The sequence below is a fragment of the Telopea speciosissima genome, chromosome 7, assembly GCF_018873765.1.
Source record: "Telopea speciosissima isolate NSW1024214 ecotype Mountain lineage chromosome 7, Tspe_v1, whole genome shotgun sequence".
Classification (NCBI taxonomy): Eukaryota; Viridiplantae; Streptophyta; class Magnoliopsida; order Proteales; family Proteaceae; genus Telopea; species Telopea speciosissima.
In genome coordinates this window covers 11,018,124-11,045,266 of record NC_057922.1, presented here as the reverse complement: position 1 = coordinate 11,045,266, position 27,143 = coordinate 11,018,124, and the positions used below count along the sequence as shown (strand labels likewise).

Here is a 27,143-nt window from a genome sequence, read left to right as displayed (position 1 = left end):
TATGAGATTGAGAGATTTATTTGAGATTTAAGATTATGTAGAATTCATGAACATTGAAGAGATTCTGTTATTTTGGGGTTAAAATCTCTCTCTCTCTCTCTCTCTGCGAGCTACGCATCAACGACTTGTGTTTTGGATGGCTTATTTTTATTTGCAAGTGTTTTTTGTTAGGCTTCAAATTGCTAACCCTTACTGTTAAGTTAATGTATTGCATGTATTTGACCATTTTGTTGGAGTGGCTTTGTGTAATATTGGCTTGAGTTGTCATTAATTCCTATGATGAAAGATTAATGTTTATGTTGGCTTTGAATGGTTAGTTGGTCCATGCTAGATTTTGCATAATTATGGACTGTGCACATCAGCACTTTTTCCTTGTAAAAATTACATCATTTTTAATGTTCTGATATCTGATATATGTATTGGTATAATCTGAGAAGCAAACCAATTCCCATTTCACTTTTCGAAGTTGAGATGGATCACTTGGGCTGTTGTGCAACATCAGTCCAAATACTTAAAAGTATTTCACCATAGCAATGCTCGATTTATTCGTTGCCTTGGCATCTTGTATTGAACCTGAGATTCCATTATTGCCTTTCTCAATGGTTATTGAAGGCCAGCGTGGTTCCTTTGTTTCTGTCTTAAAAATGCCACTAGTTTCAATATACTGAATTTAACCCATCAACTGGAACGATACCCAAGCTGCTTCCTCTGCCTCTTTTTTTATAGATGGACCCTCTCTTTCATATGGATGGTTTTTTAGGTGTGGACCCTCTCTTGTCATTTGGATGGTTTTGTAGGTGTGGTTTCTATCATCTTCATCTGTTTCCTACAGTCCTTAATTTGTTTCATAGTATTTTAAAGAGGACTGATCTGTGCAGGTATAATTTTTTGTCAACTAGAAAATGCTTTTGATTCGTCTTAATTGCAAGGTCTAGTCATTGAATTCATTATATTCTTAGTTAATCTGGTTTTGTAGTTTCTTGTTTAAGGTGATTCAAGGACAGATGGTTTTGTTTAGGAGTAATACATTTATATACCTTCAAGGACAAATCTGATTGCTTAAGAATTATACATTCATTTAAGAATGATATGTCAATATAGCTAATGGAACACCCAAATGGTTCTTTCTGTTACATTCATTTAAAAGTTTATATCTATTGACAAGTAAAAATTTTCAGGTCTCTCTATCCTTATGTTCTTGGCTTTTGTTTTTTTTCCCTCTCCTCCTCCCCCATCTGATGGCCACTAGGCTGAGAAATTGTTTCCACCTTTTTGTAATAAGTTAGTAATCTCTTGTCTTGGACTAATAATATGTCTGGGATGATGTCTTGAGTTAAAACCTGATTGACATGTATGCAAAAAGTGGTCGGTTTGATTTTGCTGGAACAGAATACAGAAGAATGATTTTCTTTTCATGGAATGCAATTATTACTTGGTGCTTATTGTCAGGAACCATGCCTACAATGTATGCCTTAACCACATGATTTTTGTTGATCTCTTTCATTGATTGCTTGTGGACTATCATGTTTGACATGATTTATATTGATCTCTTTTCATTGTAGTGGATGATGCACTATCTCAATCTTAGGTGTTAACTCTATTCAATTTATGAATTGTGGTATATATAATTAATGAATTCCATTTTCAGTTCTCTAGACTTATTTGTTATTTTTGTAGGGCAGCAGGATAGTAGTTGACTAATGATTTATGAGAGTAGCTGAGGATTGATGATTTATGATAGGGGCTGTCTTAAGATTTTCTTTATGAGATGTATCATGCGTGGCTGCATTTGGAATTGATAATTTTCATTTCAGTAGGTTTTAACTTATCAGTGTTGAATAGTAGATTATTCACATTCAATGGATGAATGGTTCATGGACGCTTTACTGCTATTTCTTATTTGAGATATAGATCATGATGCAACCACATGATCTATTTTAATTGACATTGTAAAACTGAATTAACATGAAACCGTTTCAGTCATCCAATTCAATGTATTTGATGTTTGGTGACTTGTGAATCTTCTCAATGATAGTTGCTCTCTTTTGCTTTCTTATATGAGAGTCTTTAGCTCAAACAGGTAGAGCACTTGGGGATTCCCCAATATATGGTGGTTCGAATCCACCAAGACTCATTTATTGTTATTAAGTCTAGGGTAAATTACTTTGTACACCTGCAACCCCCCCCCCCCCTTGCGTGAGATCGAGATGCATAACAAACGGATATCGATCAAGGATTGTGGTGAGTAGCTCATAATGGAGGGGCTTCAGAGTCTTCCAGTGTTGAGCTTCAACAGCGTAGAAGGATTTGCAGACTATAGATAATGATTTCTTGTCAAGAGGATTTTCATAGAGGAATTCAAGAATCACATAGAGAATTTCTTCAGTGAGGAGATCAAAAGGGTTGAAGCCCAAGCCTTTCATGTTGAGGCATCATAAGATGCACAGTATATGACATTTTGTTTAGTTCCCCTCATCCACACATCAACGCATGTGACAAGTGTCCTCCCCCTCCCCCCCTAATGGTGGAGTCGGACAACAAAGAGCTGATCACTTCATTATCACGTAATGAATCCTTGAATCAGATTCCAACGCTGAACATAGTTGGGGATATCCTCCATCTTGCAACTTTTTTAACTTCCTGTTCGCTTTCACCATATTTCTAGGAAGATTAAAAACGTAGCGACTCCCGCTCGGAGGGTGTTGTCCATAACGTGTAGGACTTCTTGGCCCATTTCCTCCCCATGAATGTCCGATATTTGTACTTTGGATATTGTGTGTCGTTCACGTTTCAATAAATAGCTTCCTTTATGCGAGTGTTTTCCCAAAAATTCCATCAATGTTTATTTTAATGAGATCATAGTGGAGGCAAAATAAGATCGATTCAGTCATCATTTGGATTAGTTTCCATGGTTGACATGCTCGACACTTAAGACAAGTGGGAAAATATATATTCCAAATCCAACAAACCAGGTCAAATTGTTTGCCCTGAAAACCAATCAGTGTTTAATTTTGCAAGGAAGTGGCAAAAAAAATAAAAAATAAAAAATTGGACATTTAGTGAAAGGAATCGGTTGCTCTAGTTGACACATCAATGAACATTAACCATTTTATTCCTAAGATTGACAATAGAGTCTGTTGTCGTCGGAATTTGATCTGATGTCATGGATAACTTGCAAAAGATGAAGGGCACAAGGGGAACTTGGAGCGGACTTCGAGGCCTAAGTCAGACCCGAGCAACAACAATTACGAGGAGGGAATTCAGAAAGAACAGTAGTTGTTGAATGAATGTATCTTGGCTCCCCTTAACTATATAAAGGACAAACAGTTGCGAGTCTAGACTCTAGACTGGAGTAAAAGTCCATTGGTGTTTAGTACTTATTTTATTTTAATGTGATCATAGAAGAGGCAACATAATATCCATTTGGATCAGCATTTGGATTAATTACCATAGTTGACAAGTTAGTACTTGTGACAGGTTAGAACAAAAAATTCCAAATCCAACAAATTGAAATTTTGGAAGGGAATGAAACCAGGGGAAAATTGGTAACTAGACTCCTCCAGTAGGGGTACTTTTTGTAATTTCTAGAAACACAAGCAATTTTAAATTTTGAGAGGTAATTTTGAATTTTGAAGTGAGCTCCGTCTACCAACCATTGGATAGACATGGAATTCGATGTCGCAGCTTGGGAGTGGAGCACATGATGACTGCTCAACCCCAGGCCATAGAGGATCTAAATATCGTTAACCATTTGAGTCCTTAGGTTGACACGGTCCATCGATCATATGATTCCAATCACCATAGAGTCTATAGGGCAAATCTTCTACCCAAAAACGAGAAAAAAAAGGGCTAGTCCCTGTTGATGCCACGTGGAATCCAATAGACTAGTGTGCATTATTTTCACATTTGATATTCAAAATCAAAACCTGTAGAAAATCATGGAAATCCCGCCAAGAGAATCCCTCCAAGATAGTGAAATCTAATTGGAATCGGCACATTAATCATATTGGACCGGGCATTCCTTCCCCATCTAAATATGAAACCCTTTCCACTTCCCGCCCGTTTATTTTTCACCCTGCTCAATCTTCGCTCCATCTCTTTCTTGCTCTTTGAAGGACGAAGGCCGTCATCTTTGCAAAACCTCGGCTACGCATCCCCATTTCCTCTCCACTTCCTCGTCAACCCTGACCTTCTTTAACAACCTCCGGCTGCTGCTGTTGCTCTGCGATACGGCTCTTTGAGATCTGCTGCGCATTACCTTTGTGTCAAATTTTGGTGGAAACATGGTGAGAAACCCTACCCTCTCTGAACTTGGGAGGAGTATACACTACAAGATATTCTGGTCTGCGGATCTGCGCAACCATCATTTCTTCTCTGCTACGCATTGCTACGGGAGGGCAAGTTTTGGTCGGACTTGAATTTGAAATTAGTAATTGCATCTATTGCAGGTATTGTTCTTAATTTTCATTTTATATTTTTTGTTTTACTTGTTTTTCTGTGTAATGAACAAATTCCCTAGCGGAGTTCCTTGACATTGCGATTGATGCAGGGAAGAGAGCCGAGAGGTCTTGTCGAAAACATTGTTTTTTATTTATTTCACAGTTATTCGTTTAAAGGAGACACCAAGTTTCTTTTACAACACCTCAAACCTCGTCCTTCTTTTCCCTTGCTTTTCAGATAATTCGAAAAGGATTTTACGAAACTAGCGAGTCAAGCATAAAGGTCAGGTATCTTTCTGCCTTTACAAATGCCCTTTGGGATTTTTTGGCCATTTCTTATACGGGTTCTAAAATTAGGAGGGGGGGGGGGGAATAAAAATTTCTAAAATCCAACTATCTCCCGCATTTTCATTGTTCTTTCCATTGAAGGGAACCTAACAGAGTTAGTGTGGAATCCTGAGAGGATAAGCCAGAGAGGAGAAGAGCAGTAGGTAGATTTTAAAAAAAAATTCTATTTCCAATGTTGGTTGATTTTTTCTATTTAAAAAATTTCGATTTCCAATGTAGGTACATATTCTAACTAGAGAGCTCTCAAGGTGTGTAACTGTGTATGGTGATGTGAGATTGCAAATAGTTGTTTTCTACCTGTATCAATGAGATCATTTGGCATTTTATTTTCTACCTGACAATGTACATGAGACACTTTCTCTGGATTCAATATTCTAGACACCTCTTCCATGCAGCCTTTTATTTGAACCGTGTCTTTGTAATTAAGGATCTTTCTGGAGTCATGGATTCAATATTCTTGTCCAACTCCAATTTCCCTTTTGCTCCAGTACCCCTGTTTCTCAAGGAATTCATTTCTTTCCATGGGATTTCTCTGTTCTGTTTCTATTGCTTGCTCTATTCCTCTTCTCTTTACCTATCCCTCTGTAATGAATACTTACACTGAATCCATTAGTGCTCATTTAATCTCTGTATTCTATTGTTCAAATAAAGGGACCTGAAACCTCACAATCTTTTACACTGAATCCATAGCTTAATGATGGTTGCAGAAGGGCCAGGTGACAGAGGATGATGGCGATCTTCTACTTTGTAAGACTGCTACCACATGTCTTAAGAAGTTGTCTTCTCCTTTGTTTCTTGTTTTTCTTGGCCTTTCCCCCCCCCCTCCTCCTCTCCCATCTGATGGCCACTGGGCTGAGAACCTGTTTTCACCTTTTTATAATTAGTTAGCAATCTCTTGTCGTGGATTAATATTATGTATGGGATGATGTCTTGAGTTAAAATCAGATTGACACCTGTTTGCTCATTAGCTTGAAAGAAAAAACCAGCATAAACAACTTGGTGATTTCGTGTGTTAATGAAATTCTTGCGTTTCTTCTGATCTGTTCTAACAGACCAATCTCAAGAGAAGGTGATGACTTTGCAAAATGGCTGTTTTGAGAAGGTTTCTAGTTTTGATAGTTTCTTTTTCCAACATGAACTCCACGGTGATCAATCTCTCTCTCTCTCTCTCTCTCTCTATGTAACCGTTGCTTCAGATACATGGTTACTGCCGTCTTAAAAATGTTATCTATGACAAGGAAGAATTGCAGAAAATATAGTCAAGAAAAATGAAGTGAATAGTCCCCTTTGGTTATGGAAAACTTTCTTGTATAAGGTGCACCAACATATAGAAGAATTTGCTATATTTAACAAACTCTTTTGTTATATCAAATATTTTGAAATTTGAGAGGTTGGTGGTTCTTGTGTAAGAGATACAGAGGAAGATGAAACCTGAAATTCACCCAACAGGTAAATCACAAAAAACGACATTACAAGAAAAACTTGGTGGGTTCTACCCATGCAATCCATGCCATGAGCAGACCATCCTCATATTCTACTCCAAGGATGCCTTAGATTTCCTTATGAAAAAGAACTCCAAAATCTTTCGAAACTACTATCCGAACCGAGTCTTAATTCTTATGGATGAACAGGTGAATCATTCTGTGTAAGATGGAATCAGATACAAAATGCAAAATAATCCTGCCAACCATTTTTCGCCTTGCAACTCAACATTGTGAGTCTTTCTTCGTTTTTTTTTTTTTTGGGGGGGGGGGGATATGAAAACAAGTCAGTAGTTACTACTTAACCAATTTTTTTTTTGTAACTTAATCATTTGAACTTAATGGATTTCATTTTTGCAGGGAATGGAGAAGAGAAAGTTGGAAGGTGGTTCAACTGAACTCATTTCACAAATCCTTCTCTTACTAAAATTCATTCTCTTTTAATCTTTATCTCCTCTTTGTTACCTTTCTTTACTAGTTTTGTTACTTCAGTGTGTATGTGTATGTGTGTGTGTGGTGATTAATAAAATGATGATGGTTGAGGGGAAGGGGTGGTGCGTTGGGGTTATTGGAGAGGAGTAATTGGCGGTGGGATTCAGCAATTGAGGTACAACTCAGGTGAGGTTAGTGTAATTTAATTAAAATTTTTTTTTATATTGGATTAAACTAACATGGTTTTAATTGATGTAAGTGAGTCTTTAGCTCAAAACGGTAGAGCAACTGGTTATTTACCAGGAGATGATGGTTCGACTCCATCTCGACTCTCATATTGACTAATTAATGAATTTTATTTCAAAATTTGGCCTTGGTATGAGTTAGTAAGACAGTCTAGAAGGTCTACAAGGTTTCTATTTTGTTCAAAGAGGAATGAACTTTTGGCTAGGAATTTGTAACTTAAGGAGTTTTTATTTTTGTCCAAGCATTATGGCCTATATTAAGGGCAACACTGCTGACTAAGCTAAATAGTTGAGTTGTTGTGTTCTTAATTAAATTGGTGTTGAGTTATTGCCTTTTGCTGCAATTGTGGTTGTTTCCATGAGTCTTTGAGGTTGTAGCTTATGTGGTTCTCTCTCTCTTTATTTTCTGCTCTTTGCATTTTGGGCCTATTATGTGGCATAAGTCCTTGCTAAACTACATCAAGTCTATGTGCCTTTTTTGTATGAATGTTACATATGTGACAGAATGAAATAAAAAAGTAAGAATTTATAGGGGTGGTAGTGAAGCATTTTCCCTTGCCAACACTTATACACAGGTAAGTATATTGGCTAAGCACAGGTCTGAACACAATATGGAGTTAAACAGACAGCCACATAAAACAAAACAACAAGATAACCTACATTGTCAGCAGAGGAGGGTCTCTACAACTTGGAAAAAGGCCATCACCCAAACTCAAAAAAAAAAAAAAGAGGGTAACTCTGAAAGGAAAACAGCAATTAAAACCTTGTTAGTACTGGTGTTTTCTTTACATGTTTTGCCTCATTTCAGGCTCCTGCTTTGTGGATTGTTTCAGTTCTCTAAATGATATGCAACTGTAACTTGGGGTACTGCTATTAACTTCTTTCCTTCATATGCTTTCTGCTATAAAAATATCATCTGCAACTGTAACTTGGGACCTTTGAATCTTTGATTACTATTAAACATAAAAAAGAGCATGATTTCTACATACAGTCATGATTTCGAGAACTATTGAGCCTAGTAAAAAGGGAGAGGCAACGGACACTATATAATGCTCATGATTGCCTTAACTGACAATGCTATGAACAGTTCAATAAAAGGATCTCGGTGGATTCGAACCACCATCCCCATGGAACATGCGCTCATGTTCCAAGTGCTCTACCAATTTGAGCTAAAGACCCAACAAGTAGAGTTTGAGATTTACAAGTAACCATGAGACTGCCACAAACCATGTTTCAAAGATCACACCCAATGGGGACCTTGCCACAAACCATGTTTCAAAGATCATACCCAATGGGAACCTTGCCACAAACCTTCCTAATGTGTCTCACATGTATTGAAATGATAATGATGGACCATTCTTGCAATCAAAGTCCTTTTATAATGACATGAATATGGTCAACCACTTATGGTTTTCAGTCCATGAATCTCCAACAGATTTGATAGCATTATAGAACTTTCATCCCTAATAGTATGAAAGTACAGCAGCATACTTTCTATAGACCTTTCTTCCCTAGTAGTATGAAATTGCCATTATATAATCCTAATTCACAAAAGGTTGAAGGTAGATAATTTTGACTTGCAAAAAATTAAGAAACAAATGGCAAACAAGCATACTATTGGACAGCCCCTTTTCTTATTCTCAAAAGGTTTTTAACATAGACATATAGAAGGAAGTAGACAATCAATGAACCAGCAGATAATCTCCTAAAACCAAATCACCTCATAAAAGATAGAATAGTGATGCTGGAGCAGAATTGTAAGTTCAATCCCAGCATATGCATTTGCTCCAGGGGGGAAAATAAAACAGAGATGAAGAGGATGGAGTGGTGGAGGTACCAATAACTGATTTCTGATATTCGATGCACTTGCATGCTACAGACTGCTTTGAATTTTCTTCCACTAAATTTGAAGATTTGTAGTTACCCCACTCAAGTCACAAAGTGACATCATCAGAATAATATTATTAATAAATATACCAACTGTCAAGAAAATCAAGGTGAAAAATTTCATAACTCCAGTAACAACTTGGCTCTCACAAATCCCTCCTCAATTATGAAGTCCTTAGTCACCCCTAACCAATAAGTGGGAAAAAAAATTACGTGCAGAGGCTAGAGCATTACAAATCCAAATTTAAACCATAAATTTACTGTTGTCAAAACAATTGAAATAAGTTTGAGGATTCAGATCTTCTAAATCATAGTACAGTTGGGATACTCATAGAAAGAACAAAATTAAAGAGACAAGAAGGGAGCAGCAGTCATTCCAATTGTAACCAAGACCGGCATCCAATTAATGCAATCTTCCCTTATCAAATTTATTCAAATTTCTAGTTCTAACTTCCAGCAGACGCGAAAACATTGCAAAAATCAGAGGATCAACAAAAAAACCAAGATAAATGGGAAAAAATGAAGTATCCAGAAACAAATTGCAGAAGCTGAACGAGTTAAAGCTAACATTCAGATCCAAAACAGTCAACGAAAACAGAAAGCTGATTGCTCTGCTCTTAGCCACTTATGTCTCAGAGAGATTCAGGTTCAAATAATCTGATCTCCTTATCAAATTTATTCAAATTTCTAGTCCTAACTGGGAGAGAACTCTAAATCCTAAACCCAAATAAAGAGGAAAAAATAAGAAGAAAGAGGTGAGCGTACCTGGTTTCCTTCTTGGTCGTATTTCCACAACAATCTTCTCTGCTCACTCGCACAGGGAAGAAGGAAGAAAATGGCAACGACGGAGAGGGCTCATGCGCCATGTGTGAAGCAGACGAGCGGAGTAGTTGCAGCGGGGGAGGAGGTAGTTCACTGTTCAAGCAGGGTTTGGGTTCTTGCGAGGGAGGAGCCGAGGAGGCAACCTTTCCTTCAGAGTTTGGGTTCTTACGAGGGAGGAAGCAACCTTTCCAAAAAATTCTCGATAACATTTTTATTGGGAAACCAAAGAATGTAAAGCAACTAACAGATCCGTGGGGTGAGCCTCACCTGAGCTGCACGGAGTCCTCTCCTTAGAGGTCGCGCAGCAGGGTTCCTCTTCCACGGCGGGTTCTTCTTAGCAAGGTTCTTCTTCAACAGCGGGGCTACGTCTAGGGTTCGCAGCCAGGTTCTTCTTCCACGGCGGGGCTACAAATGGGATTCGCAGCAGCAAGGCGGCGCTGGTTGCCGTCTCCGAAGGATATTCCGGCAGCGAAATAGGGAGGAGTGGAGAGAGGAGAGACAAATGCGGGAAAGAGGATGTTAGGGTTTATTTTTGGAGAAACCCTCTTTGTAAATACGTATATACGGGTATATATGATATATTCGTTATTTTTATGTAATACTTATTTTATAATACCGTATATTTTTTAATTCTAAATCAACATATTAGATTTTTGTGGTCAGATCCTACGGTGTAAAAATACCCCTCAAAAGATTCCTATCTGAGGTGAACCGACCAGAAAACCCCAACCCATAAATATATGGGAGAAAGTTCTTTGTCCAGGAGTGTGGCCTATGCCTGCACTCCCATGAGTCTATCTCTCTCCTCCCTATTTGAAAAGACACCTCTACCCCATTATTTTAAGGAGGAGAGAGATAGACACATAGGAATACTGGCGTAGGCCACACTCCCGGACAGAAAACCGCTTCCCTAAATATATATATAGGGTCATTTTTCGTGTCACTATAGAGAATGAAGCAATTCACTTCATTATGACTGTTTTTGTCCATAGAATTACTTTTGTTGAATTACAAGGAGGGGTTTGTTACTAGTAAATTCACTTTGAAAGGAAGTATTGTACATTTGTACCAAATGGTCCAAATCCCTACATTCTTCCTCTGTGATTGGGATTATCTAAACTTGGGCAAATATGACACTTTTGTCCCTGTTTTTTTATTTTAAAAAAAAAAACTATTTTTTTAATATTTTTACCTCTTTCCGTACAGCTGGATCGGATCGGATCCGATAAATGCTGTCCCATGTAAAACAATAGCAATTACTGAGAAGATAGACATCTGGGATTTCACAATAACAATTTTCCCTCCATTGAGTCCCTCCCTTTCAAGTTTCAACCTCCTGGGAGAAGATGAAGAAGGATAAGAAATCACTCTATTAAGTGAATCAGGAAGCAGGGACGCAAAAGATTGCGAAAACGCTGAACTGGAATTTCTACTCTATCTCCTAATCTAATAGTTTGGGAATTTGAATTTCTTTGGGGCTTTTTTGTTTTAACTGCAACGCAATTACACAATCTGAGCCGGCGAAGAGCTTGGAAAGGAAGAAATAAATCATTGACATGGAAAGTGAGAGTGGAGGTTGCGTTGCAGACGGCTATGGCATTAGAATACCTTCACTTATCGGTGGAACCAGCAATCGTTCACAGCGACATAACGTCGTCGAACGTATTCGTGGAGAAAGACATGAGAATCAAAGTTGAGGATTTCGGGTTGTCGAGGCTGGTTTTCCCAGAGTCGTCTTCTACGTCGTTAATGTCATAGCTTTTGGTACAATGGTTTATTTAAAATGAATTGACGAAACTATCCTTTCACTCTAACTATCCTTTAATTAAGAATATTTATTATTTGTGAAGGCAAGGGTGAAGGTCCCCCCCCCACATATGTGTGTGATCCATATATGTTTGGTTGGGTAACCCTATCATGTGAAATGGATAAAAGGATGAATATAGGGTGGGGACAGTGACATATATGGCACCGCGTCTTCATGAGTTGGACTAATTGGTACTTGTAATTGTGAGCACCATGTGTTCGATGGAGGACTTGCCTAGCTCTATCAGCTTTGGCGTTTATGTTAATTTGTTAAAAAAGGTTGAAATTCTTTATCAAATAATTTAGGTTTAAATTGGATCAAAACGAAATGCTTCTCCCATAAACATTTCGATCACAATGAAGAATGCATTCTAGTCAGATAAAAGCATCCAAACAAAAAGTTGTAATTTTTTCTAAAAACACGAATGCTGCATATTCCGTCTGAATCATACGTAACAAACACTGCCCTTGTTTTTAATAAAGATAAAACAAAGTAAGAGGAAGATCAAAAACCGTCCTGCCTATGCCCTTTTGATGTTTCTCGACAACAATGATGGATTCTACAAGATTACAATGACTAGCTAGGGATCCCTTGTCCTTGAAATAATAGCAAACTTTTCTTAAAAAGTGAGATTAATTTGTCAAAGTAAACCAAAGTATATATTGTGGAACAAAGAGACTAATGCAGCTATAACTAAAAAGAAAATATTCTCTGCATTGGGGGCACAGGATACATGAATTTTTTTCCTGTCAGGTTTCCTGTCTCGTCCGGTTGTTCGATTCCTCTCATAGGAGGGGTGGAAATGACTACTTAACAACATACGGGCAGTGTGTTTGGATAGGGGGTTAGGTTGTCATTTCTGTCCCCTATAAGAGGAATCGAACAACTGTATCGAACAACTATATCGGACAAAAAACCTGACAAGAATAAATATAATCATTACAACTCAAGAGTATGAACCAAGTGGCTCTTAAATTTATTCCAACAAACCTTGAATTTCTTCTTAATTTTATAGTAAGCCAATTAATAATAGTACCTTATCTTCTAACCAAACCAATCACACTCTGTCCCAATAAATTTGAGTGAACCACAAATCTACAATACTATTATTGCTAGCTAGCTTGTGTTGACTATTAAGGAGGTGAGATATTAATTATTAGAAGTGATTGAACTAATAAATGAATGAATGGATTTTGACTATTGACTTTGGCAAGTATTTGACCCTGAAAACCAAGAACCCTAAGGGTTAAGGTCAAACTCACCTCCCCTTGGAGGAATGGCAATGGTATTTGAAAAATTCAAATTAAATATCTGTCTTGTCGGATCTTGGAATTTAACTCGTTTTCAGGGAGGTGTGCACCTAGGGTGCTGTCAAGGGGCATCCAATGATTGAGCTATATCGTACACATCTCGACACACATCTAGAGAACGTTCCCTGTCCCCTGGAGACGATTCTAATCCCAGATCTTACCTGTGGTACTTGTTTCAGACACTCAATTACTTGTAGAACTAGCTAGTGAATAGTGAATACCATGCGTTTGGCAAGGTAGATTTGATTGTAAGGGAATGAAAGTGAAAAGTTTTAAGTCAAGAATTTCGAGGTTTGTTTTGGTGGGTGCTGAGTGGTGGGGGGTGGGGGGGACCAAAGACCAGATGAGAGTGGTTGAAGTGTTAAAGTGTTGGGCAAGTTGAGGCCATCATCCATCAAGGTCACAGTCCTTGCAATTAAGTCGTCACTCTTGACTTGAAGTTGAAGCCTTGAAGGGTTGTTTCTGGGAAGATTGTTTATAGAAGCTTCACAAACACCTCCTCCTCATGGTCCCCCTCCCCATCTGAAAGAAGATTACATGCACCTAAACACAACACCCACATCAATGGAATAGAATTGGCATTATGATATGAAGCTACAATTTCCTAGTCCTACTAGGCTTGGAGTTAGGGTTAGTAATGGAACCTTCTCACCTACTTGGCTTTTTGAATACTCACTCTCATTGTCATTATTATTCCCTTAATTTCCTTGTTGAAGCTCCCAAGATATTTCTTCCTCTGTAGTCACCACGGACTCGAAAAAAGATATTTATTTGAATTCGAGTTGTATGGGAAATGAAAATTTCAAACCTAGAAAACAAGTTTCTATAATCCTTACCTTAAATTACCTTATATGATTATAGGCAGAAAGAACACTACCTATGTGTGTGCAGTGCATTGTCCTTGCGCCCAAACACAAGGGCATGCAAAATGATCGACGTGCCCCCATGGGAAAGTGGAAATTCTTAGGAGCATGGCGGTCATTCCGCGTGCCCCTGTGGCCTTGTGTCTGGGCACAGGGGCAGCACACCGCACGTGCCCATGTAATCTTCTCTTGCCCAAGATTATATCATTAATTCTAAATCATTCAAAATTTGGTTATAAAAGTACATATTACTTTGCACCCAAATCTCTTGGATTTAAAAAAAAAAATTTAAATGTCATTACCTAATATACCCTTTAACCAAACAAAACCGAAGGAATAGCTCCTTTACCTTGAGCAAGGAAAACCACCCTTCTGGTACTTTACCATATAGACTATAAATAAAGGATAAAGCTGTTTGTAATCAACTGTGTTACTATACATTTTGATAATCAGACTTATTTGTTCACCCTACATTGCTTATCTTTTTTTTTTTTGGCTAAAGGTCAGCAAGTATATATATTGAAAAGAAATAAGAATACAAGAAAAAACAATCCACTGTTGAGACTAAGGGCTCAACCAGCAAATGGAAACCATGAAAACAAAGATACCAGTCTTGTTGTGTCAGCCAGGGCTAGCAAAATCGATAATATGGCCTGCCCAAAGCTTCCCCATTAGTCCAAAAAGTAATAAAATTGGGGGGGGGGGGGGGGGGTCATTCCACGCTTCAGTAGTTTTTGAGTTTGTTGCACGAGTGGCGAGGGCATATGCTGGCGCATTGCCCTCTCTGTAGCCATGGGTGATGCGCCACTGAATTGAAGTTAAGTAAATTTCTGCAAACCACCATTCTTGGAGGTGGTTCCAAGGGATATTAGGGGAGAGAATGCAAGAGACTACTGCAGCTGAGTCACATTCCACCCAAAGTCTTTCCACCTCTAGAGCTTTAGCTTCTTGTACACCGATGAAGAAGCTACATTGCTTATCAATTTTTTGAGATAAGGGCTCTTTTATAATTTCCCGTCCTTCCTCTCCCTCTCCCCTCCCTCTCCATCTCCATCTCCCTCTTTCTCTCTCTCGTGCCTCAGCCCTATATATGCATTTTCATGGCCAATTTCAAAATGGATATCGAAAGAAAAGAACATCATTTGGAATTGGGTGGCCTATTTTGCCGATTTGAATTCATTTTTTAAATCCAAACTGTTTACTGGCAGAAGCTAATAAGAAAATTTTCAGATACACATTATATATATAGACACATTTATACACCCAAGACCAGGCCTAATAACCCAAAAAGGTATGTATCCATAAAACCAATAATCAGGGGTGCATGTTTGGCCCAGCGAGCCTGAAGCCTGCCCTGAGCCCAGCAGGGCCTGGGTTGGGCTTTACAGCCTGCAGGGCAGTCCAGGGATGAGATTCCTTGGGCCAGGCCGGGGTTGAGCTGGGTTAGGGCTGAGGCCTTGGGTTGAACACAGCCTGGCCTTGTATATAAGTTCTTTTCACATTTTTATATCTATAGAAATCAAAATAAAAATAACATACGTTCCTTGGGATATATAACTTTATTTATATGCGTCACATTCTCTATTCCTTCTCTTAACTTTTCATTGTGGGATGCAAAAAATTTCCTTTTTTTTCCAAGGGAGGAGAAAAGCATTAGAGAATGGATTCGTTTTTAGTCTCACATTAGAATTTTAGAAAAGAAAAAAAGAATGAGAGTCTATAAACAAGATGGATAGACTCGAAATTGGTTGTTAATCCCAAGGAGAAAGCTTAGTTGGCAAGAACCAACACTTCACAATTAGTCATAGAGTTCAACTCTCCTTGGGCCTATCTATTCACAAAAAATGTTATTCGACTAACAAAATAGTCTAATGACAAAAATAGGGCCAAGCTCAGTCCTCCTTGAGCCCGACAGGGCGAGGGTTGGTATGAGATATTTCAGCCCAACATAGGGCTGGGCTTATATTTTCAGAAAATATGGCTCAGCCCGGCCCTGCTGCACCGCTACCAATAATCCCATCCCATCTAAGCACAGAGACTTCGCTTTGTATCTCTATGTAGACAAGCCCAGAACAACCAATGGAAGACCATCATTGCTGTGGATTAGATCGTTTGAGTTAGGGTTTTCTGATGCTTGCTATATAAGCCATGGTCAGACCATGAAAAGTAAACTTTTAAGTAATTAATCCTGAAAGAGGCTGATAGATATGTTCTATAGTTGGGCCATGAGGGCAGGTCTTCTAAAAATTCATGAAAATATGAAAGCCCAAATCAAGGCACAATAGTTCGGCGCAAGGGATATATACAATTGTGAAGATGCCACCAAACAAACTGTAGAACTGGAAATTGTAACCACAAGAATGGCATCGCATATAGAGGGTAGTTTCCCTTCACCCACGGGGAATGGTGAATCCCATGCTTATGGGTATTGGGGACAATGGAGAGGGCAGTATTGCCTTCGTACAGTAAGGGGTAGAGTAATAATGACCCTAGATGGGTAGGTGAACCCTATTCCACTAGTGGTAAATTTTTATTTTTTTTTTTGTTCATTTCGTACATTTCGTACTCACTCTTGCAACCCCTCATCATAAAACTATAGCAGCAGGAAATTAAAATTGGATTTCAGTGTGGATCCCTTTCTTTGGCTTTTGTTACACAAGGCAAACTTGATTACTTTACACCAAAAGTATGATGTGGATAACATATTGAGCACCTGGTCTGCCAACTGAATTGCCACGTGGATCTCTGTTTTATCTTTTTCTGAATATTTCTCTGTCTTGTTGGCCATTTGTGCTTAGGATTTTGTTGTTACTTCACAGCATGTAGGACATCATGGTTTGGGCTCGGATGAAAGATGGAGCCCAATATATAAATGGGCCGCGTTGGGTTTGAGTATCTAGAAGGGGTTAGTGTTAATTTCCAGTACTAGTCTCATTAGCTAGTATAATCATCTGGTCTTGGGCCATTGTTAGGTCTTAATTAGCCTTGGTCAATGAAGGATAGCCCTCTTCTAAATAGACGCCTAAGAAGTGATCAATATGTGTGACTATTGAAAGACATATCTAAATAGTTAACACACATGTCTTAGGGCAAAGAAATAGTTTTGGGTATGTCTTTTGAAAATAACTTTTTTGAGGGTGTCTCTTCTTCTTATATAAATAAAAATGAGGTTTAATCATTTTTACCTGCCTTTTCGTGGGGCATGGCGGTCATTTTATTCGTCCTTGTGTCTGGGCACAGGGGCAGCGCATCGCATGCGCCTAGGTAGCATTCTTTCTCCTTTTTTTAATTTCTAGTTCACATCTAAAATAAATTTATAAATTAATTTCTCCAGTTTCTTGTGAAATATTAAAAAATGATAATTAAAATTAATAAATGATTTAGGAGAGGGAGGGCTTGCTGCAAGTAGGGGTGCAAGTTTGACCCTAACGGCCCGAGCCCGTCCTGAGTCTGAATAGGATATGGGTTGAGATATCTTGGTCCTAAGGGCAGGTCAGGGTTGGGAATTTCTGTTAGGGTCTGGCCGGGTCAGGTTTGAGGCCTCAGGCTGAGCCTGACCCAGCCCAACTCGACGCTGTCTTCTTTTTTTTTTGTTTATTGTTCTTCGTCCTGTTCTTTCTTTCTCTTTTTTTTTGTTCGTCTTCTTGTTCCTTTTCTTTCTTTCTTTCTTTCTTTCTATGTTGTTCGTCTTTTTCTTTCTCCTCTTTCTTCTTTCTTCTTCTTCTTCTTCTTCTTCTTCTTCTTCTTGGCCAGCCCATGCATTTCTTTTCTCTCCCCACCCCCATGGTCAAGGTCAATCAGGGTCAACGTGGACCGACCCTAAAGGGTGGGTCAAGGTTGGAGTTTTTTGGCCCTGAGTCAGACTGGGTTGAGCCTAAGCCCAACTAAGCAGACTTAGGGTTGAACTGAGATTTTAAATGGCCCGGTTCAACCTGATCTTGTTGCAACCCTAGCTTTGCAAGCCAGTAACGTGCACCAATAGGAAGGTAAGACGGGAAGGGACATGGGGTTCATTTTCAAAGGAGAGGGGAAGTGAGTGACACAGGCTGGGCACCCCAGCAACGTGCCCAGCCTTTATCCCATAAATTGTTATCTTAAGTCTAACCCCAAGGGAAAAAGACAGCGATTGGTTACCAACCATTAACCCAACAACAGTCCAAGAATGAGAAGATCCGTCGGTGAACCCCTTTTCATTGAACTTCACTGACTCTCTCTTGAAACCAGTTAGGCAATAACACATGGGATTCACACCCTTAACTTTCCCTTACTTAAGCCAAGTGGAAGAAGCAACACTGAACAGCGAAGAGTGGAAAACATTAGTGACTAATTTAGAGGCCGGTTTTTACAGTCGCAAAATCTCTCTGAGTTAATCAAAAAACCATGCCAGTTTTGAAAGCAGGGAGTAGGCCACCATGGGTGGGTCTAGAAGCTGCAGTTTGGGTTGAGATAGCAGTTGGGAATGTTTACAATTTTCCTCTCTATTCCCCTTCTCTGAAATCTGTTATGGGTTTAAGTCAACAGCAGCTCACCATGCTTGGAGTTGCTAACGATTTTGGAGAGAATTTTGGTCTCCTTCCTGGTGTCTTCTGCAATAAATTACCACCTTGGATTCTTCTATCCATTGGAGCTTTCTCTTGTTTCTTGGGTTATGGAGTTCTCTGGCTTGTTGTGATCCAAACTGTTCAGTCTCTTCCTTATTGGGTGGTGAGTGGACTTCCCACCAACCCTTTTGAGAATATGGTTTTGCTTTTATTTACATGGAATTTTCCTCTGGTCAATCTTCTTTTTGTTTTTTTCTTCTTTAAATGAATCATAGCCGTTCATTAATTTACATCCTCTCTCCCTACTCTTCCCCTGCTGCTGCTGCTGCTGCTGCTGCTCTCTCTCTCTCTCTCTCTTCCAAATCCCAATAGTCCTCCAAACGTGGTAAAAACTGAAAGCCTAAACCCATTTGCCCTTATACCTGATTTTGCATCAAAATGCTCAGGGTTGAAGAATCTCAGAGAGAGTTCTTTGGGCCAAAACTGCTGTTTCCTAAAGCACTCCAAGAATTGAAAACTCAAATGACACAACCCAAAGAAAAGGATTCATGATCTAAGTTCCATGAAGAAGGGGTCGATCAAGGTGTACGGGCACTGGAGGCAGGAGCAGAGGATCAGAACCGCACGGATGGAGAGGCAGCTGAAGGAGACATTGGTATTTGAGGATAGGATCGAAGAACAGCTCAGGCGATTCGGCTCTCCCTCAAAGCGAGCAATGGTGCCCTCTAGGCTCAAGATGGTGACCGAACTCCTCATGCCCAGGTGGATGCCTCCAATGGAAATGGCCTCTCTGGACTGGCTTGGCGATTGGCGTCCCTTTGCATTTCTCCAACTCCTCAGGCTCGCAAGGCTGTTATAACTGGAGGTTCAACCCATTCCCTCTCCTGGTCCTTTATTTATAGTTCTCCCATTAACCGGTCCGGAATTAGGTGTAGCTATATCACAAGCTCATGTTTCTACGATCTCAATCTAGAAATCTCCATCAAAATGGATAAAAATTTATAATTGTACAAAAGATTCCACTGAATTGCAGAATCAATAACTTCATGAACCAGTAGGTAAGGTAGCAGAAAGCCCTAGTTTATCTTCATAATATCATCAACTAGGGCTGTAGATAGATTATAGACAGCATAGGTAGCTGCAACCACACAAACGTATCTCAAAAAAAACTGTCAAACCAGATTCATATGAAGAACACTCTCAGCCTATTGGAGTTCTGATACCATGTTACAAAGAAGAACTAGGTAACCAGCAGTAATCCAATTAGAAGCTAAGAGATGTAGAGGAGAGGAGAGGAGTGATGAGAGAGGAACAGAATTTCCCAGGACACGTTAGACTGAGAATAAATTGTCCATCGTGGGCTGCCTTTATTTATAGATAAGAGAATTGAGTTGTATCCTAAGTAGGAACCAGACTTAGGACACAACTCTACTTACAACTTCAAGAAGGAAAGAGAAACAGAAAGAACCATAAAAAGAAGCAGATACAAGATGTCACAATAAGGACTCCCCCTATCGTGAATTCATGATCACTACTAAACTACCTAGCTGCCAGCTATATACCGCAGGGATGAAGACACAAATGCCCCTGCAGTATGTACAAAACTTTAACTAACATATTTGGCCTAGTTACATATTCAAAAAACAAGTGAACTCACTTCAATTCTAGGTTTGACTGAAGTAATCATGATCAAAAACACTACTTTGTCATACTCCATATTTCTTCACGAAGAAAGGACCATCGCAAAGTTATTATTAGGCACGACAAATCAAAACTTTTTTTTATTTGGTTCCCGAGGGCGGGGGGTCAACCTTTTCACCACTTTTCTCTGGAATGAGGCAATGATTGTGGGATTAGTGTATTTGATGATATTTATGTCTCTAAACTTTGACATAAGATTCATGGAGTTCTTTTCAATGGTGTTTCTACACTTCCCATAGGATACAAAGGTATAACCACTCTAGTTGGTGGTATGATGTACTCAGGGTGTTAATGTCCTGCTCTAGATAGTCGAACTCATTTGCTAGCATCAGTCTTTGATCAGAGCAGATGTAATTGAAATGGAGACCTTTGAAGTTTTGCTGGATTAGGTCCTGGAGGATAATGGTAAGGGTGAAAGACCTTGGGTTCCAAAACTATGGGATGCTGCCTGCCTGTCCTACATCAGTGAGCAGAACAGAGCAAATTCCTTCCCATGGATATATTTTTCTTCTTAGTGAAGGATATTTGCTGGGTGCAGTAAATTGTAGACTGGTAAAATTACTGTAAGTTTGGTGAGACCGTCTTTTGGATCTCAAGATATAATTCCATTTCCACAAACAGAAGGTGGAATCTGTGCTGAGCATTATTCCAGTTGACCAAATCCATAGGCATTTGTATCAGACAGTGAACCACCCTTACAGTGGTCTACAGAATATTGAATAAAACTGTGGTTCTCAGAGGAATATTAACCATGGTGGGGGGAAATGTGTTGCATATCATGACCTGGATATGCTAGGGTTTTTTTTTTTTTTTTTTTGAAATATTCTCTAAAAATATATTGCTCGAAGTCCCCAATGGCATCAGCCCGTGTCTTGATGGGATCTTAGTTAGTAAATACGCGTACCTGAATTTTTGAATGTATAATACTCCCGTCCCCGTATTTTTCCGTATTTTTATAAAAAAACACATTTTTTAATCGATCGAGTATTATACTCGTATAATACGCATATTATATGTTTTTTTTTTAAAAAAAAAAACCCAAAAGATTAGAATTTAGGGAAACGATTTCACTTTCCCTTTCGTCCCTTTCGATTTGCGTTGAACATCCAAACGTAGCAGGCAACGGTAGCCGCCCTCCATCTCCAATCATCCTCCCCATCTCCGTTCAACAAAGCGGCACTTAAGTCTTGTACTCTCCTCTTGTTTCTCTGGTCTTTGAACTTTGATGGTGGTAGTGAAGCAAATGAATCTGGTGTGATATTGGCGAGAACAGCTCAATCTCTATTCTATTTTATTCTTGTTTTTCTGTCTCTTGTAGCTAATGTGTACAGTGGAGATCCATATCTGGAACTCTCCCTCTTGTCTTGTGTTGGTTAATTAGTGGGAACTCATCCCCCTTCACAAGAACACATCTGGTTAAAAATATATGGTTATCTCATTGTAGATAAATGTAATGTTAGAAGAATGATTTAATGATAAGGTAATCAACTTGCTCATCTCATTTTCAGACAACCTACATTCATTTCTTGTAGATTATTGATATTTTGGTATGTTAAATGATAATCTTAGAGATGTTATATGGCATATTATATTATTGTGTTTATTTTAGTTCATAAAATCATGATATTATTTTGTTTATTAGGTGGTGAATGCATGTTATATAATGAATATATGTCCCTTTTTTTAAAAGTATTATTGCCGTCTATGCTGTATTATACCCGTATTAAACGCGTACCGTATTATTACCGTATGCGTTTTATGAAGCCGGATTTTTTAAAAGTATTATTACCGTCTAGTCCGTTTAATTGCCGTACGTATCCGTTCCCGTTCAATTGCCGTTCCCGAACTTACTAACTAAGGATGGGATGATTAAGGTTTATTATCGCCATATAATTTATGATGGACAGGAAAATTTATATAATTTAATAGAAGTGCTGTAATGGACTAAATACAGAGTAGATATGGCTGGATTTGTATCCTGATCTATGTAATATCTAACTGTCGGATTGGGTATCAGAATATCCAACAAAACAGAAGAAAGGCAGAGGAATACAACTTCCTGCTTATGTCATGTATGTTTATTTGGTTTGAGCTCAACTTATGTTGTGTGTGTGTGTGTGTGTATTTATACATAATCCCTGTAAATTATATAATGTATATGTATTAAAATGTAATATTTTCTACAACAATAATAACACACACATAAATGCTCATAAATAACCGGAGCATGGAGTGTATGTGGGAGCAGGAACAGGGTGCTGCAATTTTTAAAAGCTCCAGAATGATTGAGATTCTTGGAGGGGGATAATATACATGTATTTTTTTTTTAAATAAAATAAAGGACATTGAATCGTTCTTGTCATTGCTATCATGATCATGATCATTGTTGTTATAATTATTAGTTTGGACAGAAAGTGTGGAAACACAAATAATTAATTTATATATAATATGTAACTGTTAATAATTTAGAAGGTGAAAAGGAGTTTATCCTTGAGAGAGAGAGCAGAAACGAAAGAGTTATTCCAAAAGAAGGAATAATTGACAGAAGGACAAAAAAGGAAAGACAAGTAGTATGGTCATAATTAAGAGAGAAAAACATAAGAAACGCCACTAATGCAACGATCACTAAGAGAGGGAATGTGTCCTTCCAACTAAAGGCCTAAACTGGGAGTGTTGGTCCAAAATTTTCGGACCAGTTCCACATGGATCTGTGAAAAATCTGTGGAATTGATGATTAGAGGTTCTGGGGAATAAGACATACTCCAATACTTTGGAGCTTTTCGAAATTGCAGCTCCTTCAGTTCCTCTCCTGCACATGCTTCATGCCTAATCACTTATATGAGAATCTATTGAATAAAAAAAGTTCACAGTAACCACTAACCAGCTAATAGAGTGATGTATAACAGAATTCTTGGGAAGTCATCAATAAGCTGGCATGCCAGTTTAGTCTTACTTATTCATGCTTCAAGTCTTATTTTTGGTTACATTTGATCTCTCAGAACTCGAAATTAGCATTTGGCTTATCTTTTTTTTTTCCCTACAATCTCTATCGATTTTCTCTATTGCCACTTTCAGTTTTTATCCTGCCTAACATCTTACTTTCATTGCCTATTCCGGTTTTGGCTTATCTTAGTGTGTGTCTTACAACAGTGTTAATATTATGGCAGTTATGGCTTGCTCTTTGTGTCGCCACTAATAGCAGTGCCTGGTTCAGCGCGGCTGTGCTTGTAACTAACATGCGGAACTTCCCTCTCACCAGGGGCACTGTTGCTGGCATTCTCAAAGGATATGGGGGAATATCTGCTGCAGTATACACAGAGATCTACATTGCAGTGCTGCAAAACTCTTCTTCACAGCTCTTGCTGTTCCTCACACTTGGTGTTCCTCTTGTATGTTTTGCAGTAATGTATTTTGTTAGGCCTTGTACACCAGCAGCTGGAGATGACTCTGCTGAACATGGCCATTTCCTTTTTGTCCAAGTTGCCAGTGTTGTTCTTGGCATCTTTCTTCTCACAACAACTATATTGACTGATGTGCTCAACTTGAGTGCTCCTTTTTCCAACATATTTGTTGCTATCATGGTTCTCCTTCTCATGGCTCCATTTGCAATCCCTGTAAAGATGACACTCTACCCAGCTAACCCTAAGAAACCAGGTACTCTTGACCTACCTGTTGGTTCTTCAGATCGTCTGATTCCAGGTGAAGGCAATTCAGACAAAATAGAGCCATTATTGACTCTGTCTTCATCAGCAACACAGCTTGAAAATTTTCATGAGAGTGATGATGCTTCAGACATTGATACACTTCTGGCTGAAGGGGAGGGAGCAGTGAAGAAAAAGAAGCGACCAAGGAGAGGGGATGATTTCAAGTTCCGTGAAGCTTTTGTGAAAGTGGATTTCTGGCTTCTCTTTTTGGTTTACTTTTTTGGGAGTGGGTCTGGAATAACTGTTCTCAATAATCTGGCTCAGATTGGAATTGCACAAGGAGTTGATGATACAACAATTTTGCTGTCTCTCTTCAGTTTTTGCAACTTTATTGGCCGTCTTGGTGGAGGTGCTGTTTCTGAGTACTTTGTCAGGTCAGTAATTATTTTCCCCCTGGTATGCTATTTCTTGGGAATTTCTTCTTCTTCTTCTCTCTCTCTCCTTTTTAAAATAGCATATGAAGTTCAATTATGCACTAACCTCTGGACCATAGCCTAAAATCATAGACTACAAACTGCTTATTTTATCAATCAGCAATGTCTGGCAGAAAGAGAGTAACAGATTGGACAATTAGGATTGGAAATTTATTTGATCTCTGCCCCATTACCATCTATTCCTTACAAATTAATGAACTTCATATGCTCATCACCCTGAGACCATATTTCTAAAACCGCTGATTGGAGAACCCTTTCTTTTACAAGCATTGTACAAAAGAAAGCAATTGAGAGAATATTTAGGACGATCCGATGGTTTTGATATCTTTGCTTTGACCCTTCGAGAAGGTGATCCTTACTTTGTGCTGTCTGTATTAGTGAAACTGTATACTGTTGGTTTGTGGAGGTAAAGACTACAGAGGATGGTACACAATCCACTATATATATCCTTTGGATCCCAGATAAGTTTGTTCTGATGTGTGAGATTCTTTTCCTTGTAGGTAGAGAAAAATGCCTCGGACAATTTGGATGATGTGCACACAAGTAATCATGATCATTGCATATCTTCTGTTTGCTTCAGCTCTCAGTAGTGGTACCCTTTACACCGCTACTGCATTACTTGGGATATGCTATGGAGCTCAGTTCTCTATCATGATCTCAACTGCCTCTGAGCTTTTTGGGTTGAAGAATTTTGGTGAAATTTACAATTTCATGGGGATTGGTAATCCTCTTGGTGCATTCCTCTTCTCAGGTCTTCTTGCTGGTTATGTATATGATAAAGAGGCCGAGAAACAGGAGGGGCTGAATTTGCTCACGAAGAGTGCCTCTTGCTTGGGTCCTAATTGTTTTAGGCTTACATTCTTGGTTCTAGCTGGCACCTGCAGTCTGGGCTCTGTATTGGGCTTAATCCTCAGTATTAGAATCAAACCTGTATATCAAATGCTATATGCTGTGGATTCTTTGCGTCACCCTCAAGATCCAGGTCACTGATAGCTAGTTGAGTTTTTTGGGACATGAATATTAATAAGATAAAATGCTTCGATGGGGCATGCTTTGACCTAGCTACTTCAGCTATTATCCAATCTGTGCTTGCACCTTTACACGCCCAAGGGAACTGGGAGTTCCATTTCTCTTTGAAGATCTTGCAGTTTGGGGGTTGTCTGTAGCATGCTCGAGGAAAGCTTCTTTTCTCCATATCTTCGTTCTAGTCCAAAAAAGATATTAATGGTATTGGAGGTTACATATTGATATGCTTGGGGAATGAATTTTTGTTTAAATCTGTCTTCATTGTAAACAGAAGGTTGCATCTATAGCTGATGCATTCAATAGTCTTACCATGATAGGTGTGGTAGGTACCATATTTTAAGGCTGGAGTGAGGTATTCTGCATATAAAATCTCTGTAAACTGCTAAACTTGAAGATATTAATACCTGAAGTTCATTATATACTATTGTCTATCTATATTCTCTGCCTTGTAAAACCTTGAGATCTGTATACATTCCTACATTACTGTTAAAATCCTCTCTCTCTCTCGTTTGGTGGAAATAAAATGTATTAAACTAAACAAGTGAAGAAATACAATCCAAAACATTTCCTTGTCTATGGTTATTCCTAGCCATTGTTGCTAAGTTATGAGTCAAAAGTTAACATAAAATCTGTCATTTTTCAGCATGCAGAAAAACTCAACGGAAAAAAGAGATTGAATATCGAAGAGAATTGCAAAGATATCCCATGCCCATGGATTGGCTTCCAAATGAGTGATCCAATTGATCATTGTTACCGCGTTTGTCCAAATCTCTTAATTTTTAGCATTTTGTTGATAGTACACCAGTGATGCCTTGTTTGATCCCTCGACTTCTTGTGCGTACCCTGTTATACCAAAGTCCATTTGTGTAGAGATAAATTGGTCGTTAGCAATAACTACAGAAGCCCATCCTGCTTTCTTTTGTATTGAGTGTTAGATTTTAGGGTTTAAGCACAAGATTGTTTAAAGCAATATACCCAAGTTTGGAATAAATAGGTTGTTGCCTCCAGCTAGTATTTATAGGAAAGACTAGGGTTTTAGGTTAGATGGGTTCTATCCAATGGGGCCCACCACAGTCTCATTCCTTATTCAAATAGACTTAGAACATATATTAGGGTTATCGAATATACCCAACAATCTCCTCCTATGTTTTACATATAGTCAACACCAAGAATAAATAAACATTGTTCAAACGAAATATTGAATTAAATAAATAGAATGTTTAAAACTTTAGCGGATCATAAAGTAAACTTCAAGAAATAAAACCTTTGAGTTTTAGATCGAATCTAAACCCAAATAACAAGAAGTTTTACATGCAAGTGAAAAATTAAAGAAAAAGATCTTTGCAATCCTTAATGACTTTACTCATCAAGATTATGGGACTGTTTTGAGTAGTTTAATTTTAGTTCCATGTTTTGAAGTAGAAAGAGAAATATATACCATGGTTTAGTACTACATCTATTTTACTTACCCATGCATGCTAGAATATGTTGGGTATCATGATTCTTGAATGCAAAGGGCAGGGCTGCTGCCACACATTGTTAATTATATCATGATTAATGGGGGACTATTTTGTACTAGCAAGTGGATGGAAAATTTTAAGGAAGGCTGCTCATAGCCTATTTTGGGTTTTCTGAAACCAAATTGCTAATAGCATGACTGATGATTTCTTGGTGTATGCTCGTCATCACTATATATATCCATGATTACCCAAAAAAACAACCTTTATGACCCAAAGCCTTGTATACTACTCTATACTCCCCTCATTATACTTTCTCAAAACAGGAAGTGGCAAAACAGAGACCACTGTTATGATGAAAGGAGTATTACTATTTTTCTCCTGACAGTAAATAAAGAAAGGGTAAATTATAGATCATCCCCTAGTTTTTGGAAAAACTCAAATCATCAACCTATCGAGATTTATCATGCAAATCAGAACATTATATGCAGACGGATCTTTCACTAATGGCGTTCTTGCTAATGAGACATTCAGATTAATGGGTTCCACTAGTGGCAGACCAGTCCCCTTACCAAACAAAATCTTTGGTTGTGGACGCAACAACGGTGGCGATGACAATTTTGATGAGCGACTAAATCGTCTAGTT

At 38.5% G+C, this 27,143-nt stretch overlaps 1 protein-coding gene and 1 long non-coding RNA gene across 2 annotated transcripts; one reads left to right on the top strand and one right to left on the bottom strand.

The window, feature by feature from the left end:
• Positions 1–75: 75 nt before the first annotated feature.
• LOC122670114 lies at positions 76–18,131 on the bottom strand. The gene is made up of 3 exons (XR_006334128.1): positions 18,014–18,131; positions 690–699; positions 76–110 (listed from the first exon to the last, which is right to left on the bottom strand). It is a non-coding gene; the product is annotated as an uncharacterized LOC122670114 (long non-coding RNA).
• On the top strand, positions 5,947–25,439 carry LOC122670113 (protein NUCLEAR FUSION DEFECTIVE 4-like). The gene is made up of 4 exons (XM_043867078.1): positions 5,947–5,967; positions 18,001–18,338; positions 23,044–23,958; positions 24,519–25,439. The coding sequence occupies exons 2-4, from the start codon at positions 18,015–18,017 to the stop codon at positions 25,002–25,004; spliced, it is 1,725 nt and encodes a 574-aa protein (XP_043723013.1). The 5' UTR covers positions 5,947–5,967; positions 18,001–18,014; the 3' UTR covers positions 25,005–25,439.
• Positions 25,440–27,143: the final 1,704 nt, after the last annotated feature.

Excerpts from the sequence above, each read along its gene's own strand:
- LOC122670113 (XM_043867078.1), top strand. The coding sequence starts at position 18,015 with ATGCCAGTTTTGAAAGCAGGGAGTAGGCCACCATGGGTGGGTCTAGAA. Across the intron at positions 18,339-23,043 it reads AGTCTCTTCCTTATTGGGTG|TTATGGCTTGCTCTTTGTGT; the intron begins GTGAGTGGACTT and ends ATATTATGGCAG. Across the intron at positions 23,959-24,518 it reads CTGAGTACTTTGTCAGGTCA|AGAAAAATGCCTCGGACAAT; the intron begins GTAATTATTTTC and ends CCTTGTAGGTAG.